The 15,827-nt window shown below is 47.1% G+C and overlaps 1 protein-coding gene across 2 annotated transcripts; it reads left to right on the top strand.

Annotated features, from left to right (window-relative positions):
- Positions 1 to 113: 113 nt before the first annotated feature.
- On the top strand, positions 114 to 14,444 carry MTF1 (metal regulatory transcription factor 1). 2 transcript variants are annotated; one of them, XM_058040413.1, is made up of 11 exons: positions 114 to 165; positions 421 to 877; positions 5,198 to 5,436; positions 6,904 to 7,035; positions 7,546 to 7,619; positions 8,124 to 8,257; positions 8,654 to 8,731; positions 9,371 to 9,473; positions 10,010 to 10,551; positions 11,357 to 11,423; positions 11,526 to 14,444. In XM_058040413.1, the coding sequence occupies exons 2-11, from the start codon at positions 464 to 466 to the stop codon at positions 11,918 to 11,920; spliced, it is 2,178 nt and encodes a 725-aa protein (XP_057896396.1). In that variant the 5' UTR covers positions 114 to 165; positions 421 to 463; the 3' UTR covers positions 11,921 to 14,444. The 2 variants fall into 2 exon arrangements, with proteins under 2 accessions (XP_057896396.1, XP_057896397.1); XM_058040414.1 differs by having other exon boundaries at positions 10,013 to 10,551.
- Positions 14,445 to 15,827: the final 1,383 nt, after the last annotated feature.

The raw sequence follows: 15,827 nt of genomic DNA on the forward strand, positions 1-15,827 counted from the left end.
GGGGCGCTGCGCCGCCCGCCCCTCCCCGTTCCCGTCAGCCCCCGCGGCGGGCGCGGCGCTCCCGGCGTGCGGCGGGGCCGGAAGCGGAAGCGGGGTCGCGGCGGGGGCGGGGTCGCGGCGATCATGGTGCCGCTGGGGCGGGGAAGGAGCCGCCGCCGGCACCCGGTGAGCGGCCGGGAGGGAGCGGGACGGGGGAACGGAGCGGGGACGGGCTGAGCGCAGCGCAGCGCTGCGGTTTGCACAGGCACCGGCAGTGCGCCGCGTGAGGGAGCGGCCGCGCTCGGGGCGGGACCGCCGCGCTCGGCCCGGCCCGGCCCCGCCGCCGCCGGCCGCGCTGGGGCTGTGCGTGAGGGCGGAACGGGGCTCGGGCCGGGCCGGCAGAGCCGCCTGACCCGCTCTCCGCCCATGGTTGTGTTGTAGATGAGCCGTTGCGGGCGGAGCTCGCGGTGAGAGGCGCGGAGCCATGGGCGAGAACAGCCCCGAGGGCAACGCCGCCTACTATGAAGGGGAGGAAGACGATTTAGCCCAGGATGAAAATATGATGAGGTTCGCCGACAAAAACGGGCTGGTGTCCTCCTCGTCCGGGACGGTGTATGACAGGACAACCGTGCTCATCGAGCAGGACCACAGCGTGCTGGAGGATGAGGAGGATGAAGGACAGTGCGGTGACCACTTGCCTTTTTTACCCGAGGGTCACGAAGAAGGATTTCATTTAATAGCAGATCATGAAGGGATGTCACAGGGTTACGTGCAACACATTATTTCTCCAGATCAGATTCACCTGACAATAAATCCTGGTTCAACTCCCATGCCGAGGAACATCGAAGGAGCAACTCTCACTTTGCAGTCTGAGTGCCCAGAAACCAAGAGGAAGGAAGTGAGTACCTGAATGTGACTCTGGGCTTTGTGCACCTTAAAGGCTTTGAAATGGGCTGTTTTTCATTAGAGGTGCAGCAGTTTTGCTGTTTTTTCAGGAGAGGAGCAGGGGTTTTGCTCGTTTTTGAGAGGTTTTGTGTAAATCTGCTCTGGTTGTCATCCCCAGCTTTGCAGTGTGTGTGTCCCAGCAGAGCTGCCAGGGCCATCCCTGTTCCCTCTGACACCAGCTGCTGCCCCAGGAACCTGCCAGAAGGCACTTGGTGGCACTGGATGGCAGGAGGGTGTGGCTCTGGCACACCTTTGTATCAGTGGTGTGTGACATTTTAGTGATCTCCAGGTTTTCTTCTGCTCTGGTCGTTGTTTTGTGAGTTCAGAGGCAGCTGAAACAGCCTGAGCTGTTCCTCTGGGCTTGGCCACATTCTCACATTCTGGTCACAGTTAAGGGCCAGGCCATTGCTGGGAGCTGGAGTACCACGTGTGAGATGCCAAATTTTAAATTATTTGTAGTTTTATTGTGTCACAGGGATGCTGTGAGAAGAAGAAGAAGGAAGCTTTAAGCTGATGTGTTTTGAAAGCTCAGGCCAGACTGCTTGGTTAAAATGGAGTTTGCTCTTAATTTTGTTTTTCTATTTCCCTAATGAATTCTCTATGGATGCACAGTGTGGATTGTCCTGGGACTCTTCTTTTTGAGTTTGCTCTTAGAATTCACTAGGGAAACAGAATTATTTGGATGGACAGTGAGGAAGGTTTGTCCTGGGACTGTTTTCTTTTGAGTTTGCTCTTAATTCTGTTTCCCTAATGAATTCTACCTGGATGCACAGTGGGGATTGTCCTGGGGCTCTTCTTTTTGAGTTTGTTCTTAGAATTCAGTAGGGAAACTGAATTTTCTGGATGCACAGTGGGGAAGGCTTGTCCTGGGACTCTTCTTTTTGAGTTTACTCTTAATTCTGTTTCCCTAATGAATTCTCTATGGATGCACAGTGAGGAGGGCTCGTCCTGGGACTCTTCTTTTTGGGTGCAAGAGCAAATGGAATTTGGCTGTGACACCAGCTCAGGGATGGCTTAGTGCTCCTTTTTTTGGCCTGCCTGAGTTGTGTGAGGGGTGAGGAGTGCAGGTGGCACAGTGACACTCAGCACAGAGCTGTCACCATGGGACTGAGAGCTGGGAAATGGGGCTGGGGGGTTCAGATCTGCAGCTGGGGAGTCTCAGTCCCCTTCTGGGCTGAGGTGTGTTCAGTGAGCCTGTTTGAGTCTCCTGCTGTCAGTTGCTGACTGCATTTTTTCACCTTTACTCTTTAGGGAAGGCTTGTTGGGTGTGGAATTTCCTAGTGAAATGCTTTATATGAATTTATTTTCCATTTCTGGAATTAATTTCCCAAAGCAGATACCATAATGATTTCCCAGTGATACCACCATGTGAAAGCAGTGGCCCTGAGCACGTGTGAAAGTGTGAAAGGCTTTTTTGGCTGCTGTTTCAAAGGTCTGATAAGTTGTCTGGAGCTGAGGAAAGGAAAGCTCCAAAGGTCCCAAATATCTGAGTCATCTCTGAAAATGAACAGCTCTGTTCTTTGGTACTTGCAAAATGTCTGCAACAGTTTTAACACTTGAAATAATTGTTTTAAAGTCTTAGATTTTCAGGTCAGCCTTAGACATTTACGAAGCTAAAAAGGGATTTTGCACTTTAGTACCTTTGCCTTTTTAAATTCTGTTATACAACTCTCACTGTAATTGTGTTGGTAAGAACAAACATGTTTACAGTTTCTTATTTCAAACCCAGTTACTTGTTCACTGAAAATGTAGCCATTTGTGGGGAACGTGGAAAGCTCAGGAAGAGTTAAAGGCAAACAGAGCAGTTACTGTAGACTTTGAACCAGGGTGTGAGGCTCTGCTTTCTCCAGCCCTGTTGCCTATTGCACAACTGAGTTTTCTGAGGTGAATGCTGGATCATGTCTCTGCCAGCAGCACCTCACTGTCCCTGGCCAGAAGCCACAGCCTCAGAGTCCCTGGGCCCTGTGCTGCCTGCCCAGGGCTTGGCCTCTGCTGCTTTGTTTGTTTTCTGTTGTGCCCTGGCAGCCTGGAGCTCCTGCTGCTGTCCCTGTGAGGCTTTCAGGTCATCTCTGGTGGTTCTGTGTGTATGAACAGTGTGCAGTGTTGATGTGTTGATGTGAAAAGAGAATTAAATGCTCTGGAGCTCCACAGAAAGGTTTGTTTTGCTCAGAATGTGAGGGTGATGTTGCTGCTTGGAAGAATTTGTGAAATAAAGATTTGGCCTTTAAACTGATACTGCCACCTTCCCTTACACATGGGCAGTGACAGCTGGGAACCAACCAGCTTAATCTGTAATTAATACTGTCCTTTTTCTTCTAAACCTCAATGTAAACACCTGGAAAGCTTAACAGAACCCTCCCTTGATTTTCAGGTAGTTCTGCCTGTGTCAGATCCCTTGTGTACCATGGGAAATGTTGCTTAAAGTGTTAATTTCCAGCTGCCTTAACAAGGAACATTTATTTCAGCACTGATACACAAATTGTGCTGGATCTGGTGATCCTGGGGGAGGATGTTGCACCCTCCTCATGCAATAAAATGTGTTTTCTGTGCTGGTGTGTTACTGCTCTGTGCTCTCATGTTGTGGCTGCCTCAGACTTCCTAACTGCCCTGTAACCATGCTGCAGTTCTTGGGTGTTTAGTGGTAATAAATGCCCAAGGATTTCTGCCTGATTCAAACTGTAAATTAAGGGCAGATTACTTAGAGTGAAATTACTGTTTGATTTGAACTGTAAATTAAGGGCAGATTGCTTAGGGTGAAATTACTGTTGCCTTTTCTGAGAATGCTGAGTGAGCAGTTGAAAAGGTGAAGGATGAATTCCTTGTTTCCCCTGGCAGGCAGGAGCTCAGCCTGACACACACACCTAACAGAGATGGGGACCACAAATTGTTTCCCCTTCCTCCTCCTTGCCCAGCTTTCTGTCCTGAGCATGACATGATCTGGGGTATCCCTGGGCACTCAGGGTCAGCTGTCCTGGCTGTGTCCCCTCCCCACTCCCATTCTGGTAGGGCAGAATGAGAAACACTAAAAAAATCCATCTCTGTATTATCAGCCCTGTGCTGAGCACAAATCCAGAGCATGCTCTATACAGGTGAGGAAAATGAGCTCTACCCCAGCCAAACCCAGCACATTATGGTATTTCTGTGCCCTGTGTGTCTCAAAGGAGGGTTTAGCATTTTCCAAACAGGAAAATTTTACTGAGTCAAGGTGAAGGTAAATACCAACTTGTTGTGGGAGCAATAAGAGATATGGATTGAGATAGACAAAAGATCACTCAGCTTTACAGAATTTTCCTAAAGGAGTCCTGCTGGCAAAACAGATTGGAAGTGACCAAGAAGCTATTTCTGTTTTGTTATGGAGAGCTGTCCAGAGCTTGATTTATAGCGGGTGTGACTTGCCAAGTCCTCTCTTGGGCTCCTCAATCACTATGAGGTGTTGAGGTTTCTGAACTTTAACAGTCAAATGAAAGCCATCAATCTGGTAATTAATGGTGGAGGATAACCTTATTCAGGGTTGTATTCCTGTGCTTCACAAGAGAGGATGAGATTTCCTGAGGTGTCACCACTTGCACAAATGATCCCTTGTGCCTGTACCAAATGGAGTTCCATGAGAAGCTGTCCTGGGGATCTCAGTGGCTTACTGAGAAATCTGTGACAGCTGTATGTGGGTGTCCCTGTGACCTGGTGTGATCCATTACTCTTCAGGCACTGCCTGCTTCAGTAGCCACAGAAGGAAGAACAAGGCTCACTGAATTTGGGATAGAGTGAAGCAATGAATGGACTGGTGGTTAGGCCATGGGAGATGGGAAAACTGTTTTGCACAAAGTGTTGATGTGAACTCAGCACACGGGGCAGTGGCTTTGAGCATTGTCACAGTGCATTTTCCTTTGTCTCCCTGCTCCACCAATGAGCAGCTCTGCAGGAAGCACTGGACTAAAATGCAGGTGCTACACATGTGGGTAGTGGGCAGGTTTGATGGCTCCTCTGTTCTTTCCAACTGTTTTATCAGATTTTTGGCTAGAAAAATTTTGAATAATGTTTTTCCTTTTTCCCTTCTGTTGGATTCCTGTTCTGCAAGCCCAGCTGCTCTCCCTGTGCCACTCCTTCCTCACAGAGCACAGCAGAAATGTTCTTGTCAGAGAATTAAGCGGCAATAAGTTTTTTGAGGGGGCTTTGGGGTCAAAATCTGTTGTTTGACTACATCAAAGGACTCCATCCACCTGTGGATTCCAGAATTTATTAAAAATGATTGATCATGCATCATTTTGTCCTGCAGGTGAAGCGCTACCAGTGCACCTTTGAGGGCTGTCCCCGCACCTACAGCACCGCTGGCAACCTGCGCACACACCAGAAGACGCACCGGGGGGAGTACACCTTTGTGTGCAACCAGGAGGGCTGTGGCAAGGCCTTCCTCACCTCCTACAGCCTCAAAATCCACGTCAGGGTGCACACCAAGGAGAAACCCTTCGAGTGTGACGTGCAGGGCTGTGAGAAGGCCTTCAACACCCTGTACAGGTGAGGGGGTGTTCAGCACACTGTACAGGTGAGGGGGTGTTCAACATTGTACAGGTGAGGGGGTGTTCAACACACTGTACAGGTGAGGGGCTGTTCAGCACACTGTACAGGTGAGGGGGTGTTCAACACCCTGTACAGGTGAGGGGGTGTTTATCACACTGTGCAGATGAGGGGGTGTTCAGCACACTGTACAGGTGAGGGGGTGTTCAACACCCTGTACAGGTGAGGGGGTGTTTAACACACTGTACAGGTGAGGGGGTGTTCAACACCCTGTACAGGTGAGGGGGTGTTCAGCATTGTACAGGTGAGGGGGTGTGCAGCACTGTGCAGGTGTTCAACACTGTACAGGTGAGAGGATGTTCAACACCCTGTACAGGTGAGGGGGTGTTTATCACACATTGTACAGGTGAGGAGGTGTTCAGCACTGTGCAGGTGAGAGGGTGTTCAACACATTGTACAGGTGAGGGGGTGTTTATCACACTGTACAGGTGAGGGGGTGTTTATCACACTGTACAGGTGAGGGGGTGTTCAGCACTGTACAGATGAGAGGGTGTTCAGTGCTGTGCAGGTGAGAGGGTGTTCAACACATTGTACAGGTGAGGGGGTGTTTATCACACTGTGCAGGTGAGGGGGTGTTCAGCACCCTGTACAGGTGAGGGGGTGTTCAACACACTGTACAGTGAGAGGGTGTTCAACATTGTACAGGTGAGGGGGTGTTTATCACACTGTACAGGTGAGAGGGTGTTCAGTGCTGTGCAGGTGAGAGGGTGTTTATCACACTGTACAGGTGAAAAAGCATTCCAGTACTGTGCAGATGAGCTGCTGTTCAGCGCTGTGCAGGTGTTCAACACTGTACACGTGAGGTGGTTTTTATCACACTGTACAGGTGAGAGGGTGTTTAACACACTGTACAGGTGAGTTTGGTGTTTATCACACTGTACAGGTGAGAGGGTGTTCTACATTGTACAGGTGAGCTGCTGTTCAGCACTGTACAGGTGAGTTTGGTGTTTATCACACTGTGCACGTGAGCTGGTGTTCAGCACTCCAGGTGAGAAGGCTCTGGTGAATTTTCTTGTAGGTGTGGCTGTTGCTGTTCTGCAGGTTCCATCTGCTTTGTGTTTATGTTTGAATACAATTGTTTTGCCTCTTCCACATACAGGTACAAATAAACACCTCATATAAACCCCTCAAGTGTGGCAATGCTGTCCAAAAGGTAGAATGACAGAACTGTGGTGTCTTCTTTATATTCCAGTAGCATTAAAGGTGGTGGATGAACACAAGGGTGTCTCAGCCTTGTTGGAGGACTTTTGAACTGATAGCGGTCGCTGCCATGGGCTCATTACCTCCTGTCAGAATATTCTGTCTTTGATCCTGTCCTGCACATCTGAAAGAATGCCCTGCTTGCCTCAGGCCAAGTCTGTCTTATCCTACCAGTCCTAAGATGGATTTTTCTGACATGTTTTTTAGGTTGAAAGCACATCAAAGGCTTCACACAGGGAAAACATTTAACTGTGAATCAGAAGGCTGCAGCAAATACTTCACAACGCACAGTGACCTGAGGAAGCACATCAGAACACACACAGGAGAAAAGCCATTTCGGTGAGTTCCTGGCTGCTGTGGCTCAGGTAATGAGGCACCTGTGCCAAAAAGCAGCTGGTACTGCTCTGAATGGAGTGGTGATCTCCTGAGAAATAAGTGAAGGTGCCTGGCTGGCATTAGAGCCTCGAGCGCTCCCAGTTTGCTTTAGCAGTGGGTGCAGTGATTGTATTAAAAGGCAAGAATGGTTGAAGTAGTTTTTTAAACATAAACCTGTGCCATGGTGAGCATCTTTTAAAACACATTGCTGCTCTCTGCTGGGATGTATTCTATGTATATTCCATGGAGGAGACACCCCAAATGCTGCCTGTGTGCTTGGATTTTAAAGTCCTGCTCAGAGCCCTGCTATGATATGTGCAGCATGCACAGCAGCTGCTGGGAGATAGCTGCTTCTAACAGAGCTTAGCTTTGGGCCTGCTTTTTAGAGTCTGGGACTGTTGCAAAGCATGTTTTAAGGTTGTAGCTAATGCATTGAAGGGGCTGATGCTGACTCTCCTGTGATGCCTCATTCAGGTGTGAGCATGATGGCTGTGGGAAGGCTTTTGCTGCAAGCCACCACCTCAAAACACATGTTAGAACACATACTGGTAAGTTCTATGGGGTTTTCATTTTCTTTAATTAAGCTTATTAAGTTTATATTAACTCTCAGAATCCTAATATGAATTTATAGTTGAGAGTGACACTGAGTTGAGTGGCTCAGGTGACATGTGAGGGAGGGGGATGGCATCCAGAGAGACCTTTCAGGCTGGAGGAGTGTGCCCATGTGAACCTCATGAGTTAAAAAAGGCCAAGTGCAAACTCCTGCACCAGGCCAATCCAAATTTTCCAGTTATATTTATGCTTGACAGGTCTTGAGTTCAATGAACATGTTTTCACAAAGGTACCAGTAATGATGCATAACAATTAAATATTGTGTTGTGTGTCAGTTCCCATGGTGAGACGGAAAGCACTCACCTGCAGGACTCCCAGGAATGCTGAATGTGTGAAAGGACATTAAACATCTTGTTTGTATGAAATACTGCTCTGAAAGGTGCTTTAAAAGTGTGTAGGATGTTTTAAAGTCTGTTAAATGTGTTCTGTGCTGCCTCTAGGGGAGAAACCCTTCTTCTGTCCCAGCAATGGTTGTGAGAAGACTTTCAGCACCCAGTACAGTCTCAAGAGTCACATGAAAGGTCATGAGAAGGGACAAACCTATAATGCACTTCCCAATAACAATGTGTCTGAGGTTAGTTGCACTTCTGCTTCATGTTTCTGTGTTTGGATATAAACTATACCTTGGGGAAGAAATCATTTGGTCTGCACCTTGTTCTTAAGGTGTAACATTTAAGACTGGGGTTTTCAAATACCAACTGGGAAGATATAATTTTTTTTATTTTCTGAAAGTTGATTTGTTCCTATGCTGATTTAAAATTCTGGGTTATATGGCTTTTTGGAAGTACTTTGAGATGTTAAGAATCCTTGATAACTGCTAAATATCCTTTGCTTAAAAATCTTATTCTTTGATTTTAGAACTGAGACCTGGGTCCCATATAAGCAAAGCACAGACTCTAAAAAGTGATTTAAAACATTTCTGACATTATTCTTTTAGTATATAATTTAATTTGTTTTTCTTTCTTCATAGGATACAAGTCACTCACTGTGTCTGAGTGATTTAAGCCTCATATCAACAGATTCAGAATTGCGGGAGAACTCTAATCCAGTGAGTTATTGTCCTGGAATTGCCTCATCCTCCCTGAGTTTTGATTTTTGTCCTCCAAAATGTGCTGGGCTTATTTCAGCTTGCTATAGAAAGCTCTGCATCTGGTTTTACCATAACAGTGTTCTTGCTTCTTGATAAGTCTTGACTGAGCTTGGATTTCACATAGAGGAAATTGAGATGCTGAGGAGAACGTGTTGTTCTTTGTGCTGTGGGAGCAGGGTGCAGCTCCTGTGTGCATTCTGCTCCTGTAAATGGCTAGAATTGCATAGTCCAGGATACAAAATGGAGCTATTTATCCTGCTCCAGAAAAGGTTCTGCAAGCAGCCAATTAATGTCTGTTTCTGATGGGGTACTGCAAGAAATAAGGGTTAAACAGAGAGTGGATGCAGAGGAATATATTTTACTTCCGAAGAAGTTACTTATTTTTGTAGGGGTTGCTGATTATGTTGGTAAATTTGATTACAGGTAGTAAAAACTAGGTGTAAATTTACAGCATGTAAATAATAGGTGTTGCCATTGCTTAGGGTTGCTGGTTCATTGGAGGAGTGTTTCTGACATGCACACACTGCTTGACTGGGGTTTGTGGAGACCTGAGGTACAACATTGTGTGATGTTTTCCTCTTTGTTTTTGTTTGTCAGACACATGGACAGGACCTCAGCACAATCTCACCAGCAAGCATCTTTGAGTCTATGTTTCAGAGCCCAGACCACACTGCAAATCAGGATGACTCTCAGCAGACAGGTACCAGTTGTATCTGCACTGCTGTCAAAGAGAACTTTTTGCCAGCTCTGCATGCATGTACTGAATTCAGCATTTCAGACTGAAGCTTAATGCCCAGCATAACTCTGAGAAGGAAAAATAACTTTAACTTCAGGGTTGAAATTCAGGATGTTGGGAAGAATGGTGTGCACAGACTGTGGGACACTCAGTGATGGGGAGGTGATGCAGAACACTGTCCTGCAGTACTGGCACTGGAGCTCTCAAGCATCATCCTGTTTTCTTGAAGTTGCTGCACAACTGATAAAAGGCTTATCAGAGAGAGCTGATGAGCCTGATCAGGCTCAGTGTAGAGCCCAGTGTTACCAACTTCCTGAATTTGCAGCTACTTTAAGATTTCACTGCTAGGGTTGTTTTTGAGCACTACTCTGAAGTTAGCAACGTGCTAATGCTTTACTTGGCAAAAAACCATCAGCTAGCTGATGAGTTCATTAAAAAAATCAGTTCATTCAGACTTGATGAGAACAGATGCATTTATATTTTTTCTGTTTCTCTTCCAGCAGCTCCGTTGATTGAAGGGTTTAACGGCGACGCCGACTCGGTGGCTGCGGTCCCGCCCCCAGCAGCAGACGCGGCCTCCTTGTCCCTCCCCCTGGTGCTGCAGCTCGGCCTCCCCGAGCCGGCTCAGGCAAACCCCGCTGCTCCCTCGTCCATCGCCCCCAGCTCACAGCCAGCTGCGTTTGGGAATCCTGCTACTGTTTTACAATCCCCAGAAGTGCCTGTTCCTCACAGCACACCGTTTGCAGCCAGTCACCAAGACTTCCTGCAGCACAGCCAGCCTCCACCACAGCCCATCGTTCAGGGACTCTCAGTGGTTGCTGGGGCTCCTGCCCCCACAGCCCCCAGTGGCACTGAGCCCCTGCCAGCTGTAGTTCAGACTGTGCCTGTTGGTGCAAACCCTGTTCTGACCAGTAACCCCACTATAACCATTACTCCTTCTCCAAGCACCGCCATTCTGCAGCCCAGCATTGTCATGGGAGAGCAGAACTTACAATGGATCTTAAATGGTGCCACTGGTTCCCCACAAAGCCAAGAACAAATGGTCAGTACATCCAGCAGGGCTTTGGAGCCTTTGCTTTTGAAAGGGGAGGGGGTCAAACCTGTAAGATAAACCCCAGGATGCATATGGTGTAATGTTTGTCATGTCAATGTGTATACACATCACCAATGCAGCCCCTGGAATAGGCAGGGAAATAATTGGAGCACAGAGAAACCCAGGGTGCAGAAAGATCTTTTTTTTTCTTCTTTCCTCTTTCCTTTTTTTTCTTCTTTCCTTCTGCCAGCAGGTGTCAGTGTGTTTATCCAGGACAGGGATACACATGGGCCTTAGTGTATTGCTTTTGATGCAAAGAAGCACAAAAGACTCTGTAAAGGTTGTGTTTAGGCATTTTGCAATCTCTGTCCCTGCCTAATTTTGACTGATAATGAAATGAGTTTTTCTGAAAAGAGAATGTTTGTGGTTTTCCAGTAAATCTGGATAGCTGAAACTTCAGGAGTTTTCTCTTTGACAATATTGGTGCCACTTTAGGCTCTCAGCTGTAGGTGGACATGAGTGAGTGGTTGCAGGTACAGCAGTGGGAGCACATGGGAAGCAGTGGGAAGCACTGTGAAGGCTTCTGAGCCTTCACTGCAGTGTTTAAGAATTCAGTCATTGAATTGTCAAAATCCACAAGCTGAGTTTGCCAGCAAATAATGCAGGGGATGTTATGCCAAATCTTTAGGACCACCGAAAAAATAGTTTGAGCTCAGTTTTCCTGTGTGTCTCTGGAATATGTATATAGCTGTTTAGAGAAATTTAATTTGAGTCAATTCACACTTTTTTCTTGTTTGTTTTTTTTTCTTTAAAGCCACAAGTTCCAAAAGTAGTAGAAAAGGTGTTTTTTACCACTGCATTACCAGTAGCTGGTAACACAGGTAAGCGTGACACTGAACTAATTGATTGAACAAAGCTGATTTCTCTCTCCCTGCTGTGAAATGATGTGGTTCCATTGTGTTTTTTCTTTGCTTCACCTTCAGGAAACCCTGTTCAGCAGATTGGTCTCAGCGTTCCTGTTATCATTATCAAGCAGGAGGAGGCCTGCCAGTGCCAGTGTGCCTGCCGAGACTCTGCCAAGGACAAAGCCACCTCCACCGTGAAGAAGGAATGTTCCTCACCTGATTCAAAAGCTTTGGAGCAGCCAGCTTCCCAGCTGCAGCCTCAGACATTTCCTTCCTCCTCTGCTCCTGCTTCTTGTGGGCAGAGCAGTCAGATAGTTAACCCTTCAGACTCCCAGACTGAAACATTAAGTGCCATGGATGTATCGGACTTCCTGTCCCTCCAAAGCCCCGAAACCCCGTCTAATATAATCCCAATTGAAGCACTACTGCAGGGTGAGGAAGAAATTGGTTTGAATAGCAACTTCTCTAAGTGAAGATGTTCCAGATTTTCCTTTGCACCTGGAGGGTAAAACCCTTCTCCTTTAGAAGCAGAAACTGAAGGATCCATTCTTATTCCTTCCTCTTTGGAAGTTTTGTGGCTTATTTCTGCTTCACGGATGTCATCTTAGTCACGTCCCAGGTACATCCACCTTTGAGATTCTATCTAAAAAAAAGAAAAGGTAAAAAATGAAAAAAAAAAAAAAAAAAGAAATAGCTAAGTTATATATGAACTGTTTTGGCTGCACTGTCTGTCACTTTTGCTTGTCATATGTGAACACAGAAGTTAAGGTTACTCGTGTGCAAAAAGATTTTTAAAAGGAAATGGGGGGTTACTTTGTCTCCAATTGCACATCACTTATGTTTGGGATTAAGGTACTGGCAGCAAGTGGGTCTTTGTTACAACTTCTTGGGTCTCTAATCTTCTCCTGTCTCTCATGTCTCTACTAACCATGCACTAAGGGGAGCCCAGGAAAGGAGGCTGTGGGGGAGGAAATGCCACAGCTGGGGAGAGGATTTATCTGCAGTGTGATTGGAATGTGATGGTCACATACCTGGTGGGGAGCTGGTGCCTGGTTTTGCTGTGTCCTGCTGCTCTTACTGAAGCCTCCAGGAGCTTTGGGGGAGTTTATTCAGAATAGATCTGTTCATTTAATTCCACTAGGACTCGAGTGTGTTGCAGACATTGTGTCACAACATGGAAGCACAGTTGGAGCCACTGCTGGCTCTGGCTCCAGAGTCTTTTCTTGGCCTCTCCAAAGGGTGCAGTGAGTGCCAGGTGTGGTCAGGTTGGTGCCTGCTGCTCTTTTGGTTTCTTAGGCTCTGTTCAGCACCAAGTCATCATCCTAACCCTGGGACTGTTGAATCAGGAGCACGGTGCCTTTGCTGGTTACTCTCATCTTTTGTGAAGAACAACCCTTAAGAAAATTTTGAGAAAGATTCAACATAAATTGAGTCGGAATTCAGTGAGTCTGTCCTTCAGTTGTCCATACATGCTTCTTTTTTTTTCCAGTGAGCTATATAATTTCTGCCTGACTCTGCCTCCAGCCTGCTGCAATGCCAGCTTTTTGTGCACGGGGCTATTTCTTGACTAAAAGATGTTACTCAACAGAATAGTTTTTCATATCAAACTGAGAGTCTATATTCTAACCTACTCAGGGTAAATCAAATCCAAACCCCCCCTTCCACCAAAAAGCCTGTAATGTTGCAATAAATGCAGTCTCATTCTAAATGGTTTATTTATGCTGCATTATTTTAAAATATGTAATTTTATAGTTTTTATCCATCTTTCTGGCTTTGGCTGTCAGTTTTCTTGTGTTAAAGGAAAAGAATATTAAATAGTCTTTATTCAGTTTACAGTGTTGTCATTAGTGAGATACAAAGATAATGACTGTAAGCCAATTAGCAGGGATTGTCCCTGCACTCAATTTAGGAATACAAATAGTGGATAGAGATCTTTCACTCTTTGTGTTTGATCAGAGCTGCTCTCTGTACCTCTGGGGAGGGAGAACCCTGGTGTTTGATCCTCCTGTGACATGCTCAGTGTAGCCTGGCCAGCATGAGAGTGGCATCAGCCACTCCTGTGCTGCTCCCTGAGAATGCACTGCCCAGGCAGGGGGAAAGGGCTGAAGGCAGCTGGCATTTCCCTCCTGCACAGCTGCTGGTGAGGTGCAGAGGGGAAAGAGCTGTGTCCTGTGAGTGTCCAGTGTGCCAGGAGCATTCCATGCCTGGGGCATGCCAGGGCACAGAGCTCAGGGCTGGCAGGGATGAACTCAAGGGCATCACCCATGCTGGTGGTGTTTCCTCTGTGTGTGTGTGTGTGTGTGCAGCAACAAGGTTTGGCATCCACACAACAGGTTAACAAAGCATTTCTTGTTTTGTTCTTGTCGTGGCAATCCTTGTGGTGGCTCCTTTACTTTTCTCCTCCAGCTTTGTTATGTGCTGCAGTTGAGCTGCATGGCAGCGAGAACTGATTTGAACACACAGAACGTCCCAAGGCTGCTTGGCTGGGACTGTCCTCAGCTACTCTGCCCAGAGCTCAGCCTGAGAGTGCACTGAGCACTGCCTGGGGCTCCCTCTGGTGCCTCTCACCGTGGCCTCAGGCATTTCCTTTGGCCAAGTGCAGCTGTGGTGTTTGGGGGTGGCTGTGGGTGTGTGCCTGATGCAGGAGTGTGAAGATTCCCCAGGAGTTGTGGGGTTACCTCTGATGGGTCCCAGATGTGGCCTGCACTGTGACAGCTGGGCAATTTAGCAACCCCTTGTGAGCCTTCACAGCCTTCAGGGAGGCTTTTTTACTTTTGCTACTTAGGAATTAGTCAGCCTCAAACCCTCTTCTGGTTGGACCAGAGAGCATCTTCAGAAACTCTTTTGTGGCTGAAATGAGTAGAAGAAACTACCAAAGTCTCTGAACTGGGAAGCTCAATGTGAAGCTGCAGTGATGGGCACCAGTGCCCAGGGTCAATCAATCTCTGCTGTTTCTCTTCACAGCTGCTGGGTTTTTTTTTTTTTTTTTTTTTTTTTTTTGTTGTTGTTGTTGTGTTCCAGGAAAAGCACTATGTCCTGCTGATTCTTTGGTGCATTGGGTTTGCCATTTCCCTCCTATCCATGCATCAGGCAGGCTGCAATTCAGGTGGAACTGGTTAGAGCTTGTACTGAGGCAGGAGCAAGTGATGCTGTGAGCACACAGGCTGTGCATCCACTGTGTTTTACAGGTGTGTGTGCTTTTGTTGTTTGTTGTCCCTCTGCTTTCCAGAGTGTTTGTGCTGCGTGTGTCTGAGGTGTTTTCACATTTGCATCATCCCCAGTTCTGTGTGAGATCAGACTGTGCTCCAGGGCAGTCTGTGCCATGCTGGGATGGAAGGAGATCCAAGGGCAGCTGCAGCAAAGCCCTGAGATTCTGCAAGGCCAGAGATTTTCCTGTCCTCTCCTTGCTGCCCCAGCATTTAGCATATTCACTATTCATGGTTAATCAAAGGGGGAATTTCTGCCCTGGGTTCCCAGAAAAGGGTTTAATGTGCTGGAGTCTCTGGGAACAGCATGCCTGCCTCTGTAAAGTCTGCATGAACCCCTTTGATGATCAGTCAGAGAGCAGAAGTCACCTGTTTTGTGCTAGTGGGGTTTTACTTGGTCACTGATAGTTTCTAGATGGGTGTAGAAGCTCAAATATGTAGAGAGGGTCGAGTTACTGACTTTGGTAGCTTTGGTCACCAAGCAAGGACCCAAATGAGCAGACTGAAGGTTGGAGAAATTGCTTTTTATGTTTCTAGGTGGGGGGTGGGAGGGTGGGGTAGAAAATCAGCACTGATTGAATGCTGGTACTGAATTCCATGGAACAAAGTACGAGTTGGACACTTGTGCAATGCTGAGTGTCCCCAGGGAGACAAGTTTGCAGAACCTCATACTGGTATCTAAAAATGCACTTTAGGTTATTTTATCTTTAACCCAATTGCTGCAATTTCTTTTGTATATACTTTCACAAAGTTTATTTTTGCTCTGAGTAAAAGTTGACAGGGGTGTGCAAAGATGAGCACTTAACTTGGTGCAATACCTGTAGCTAAAGATCCTTGTGCTGTGTGGTCTGTGTGTCTGTCTGACAGAACAGCTGTGCTGGGTGCTGTGCTGCCCTTCCTGTGCCCCACACAAATTATGCATCGTTAGCAAACGTCCAATCTATGCAAATAACCCTCTGAGAGCACTGTGCTTCTGCAGCCTTTTCTCTCAATGCTTTCTGGGGGCTGCTTGTCACTCCTGTTGGACATGCTGTGTCCCCCTGGTGTGTGTCCTCCTTCCCCTGTCCTTCTGTCACCCACGTGGGAACACAAGTGACAAGCTGCTTTCAAACAGGCAATGTTGCACCTTTGAAATTTGTCCTCAAGATGGTTTCTGCTGTCCTGTTACTGCCTT

This window comes from Melospiza georgiana, chromosome 24 (assembly GCF_028018845.1).
Source record: "Melospiza georgiana isolate bMelGeo1 chromosome 24, bMelGeo1.pri, whole genome shotgun sequence".
Classification (NCBI taxonomy): domain Eukaryota; kingdom Metazoa; phylum Chordata; class Aves; order Passeriformes; family Passerellidae; genus Melospiza; species Melospiza georgiana.

Excerpts from the sequence above, each read along its gene's own strand:
- MTF1 (XM_058040413.1), top strand. The coding sequence starts at position 464 with ATGGGCGAGAACAGCCCCGAGGGCAACGCCGCCTACTATGAAGGGGAG. Across the intron at positions 7,036-7,545 it reads ACAGGAGAAAAGCCATTTCG|GTGTGAGCATGATGGCTGTG; the intron begins GTGAGTTCCTGG and ends TGCCTCATTCAG. Across the intron at positions 10,552-11,356 it reads CACAAAGCCAAGAACAAATG|CCACAAGTTCCAAAAGTAGT; the intron begins GTCAGTACATCC and ends TTTTCTTTAAAG.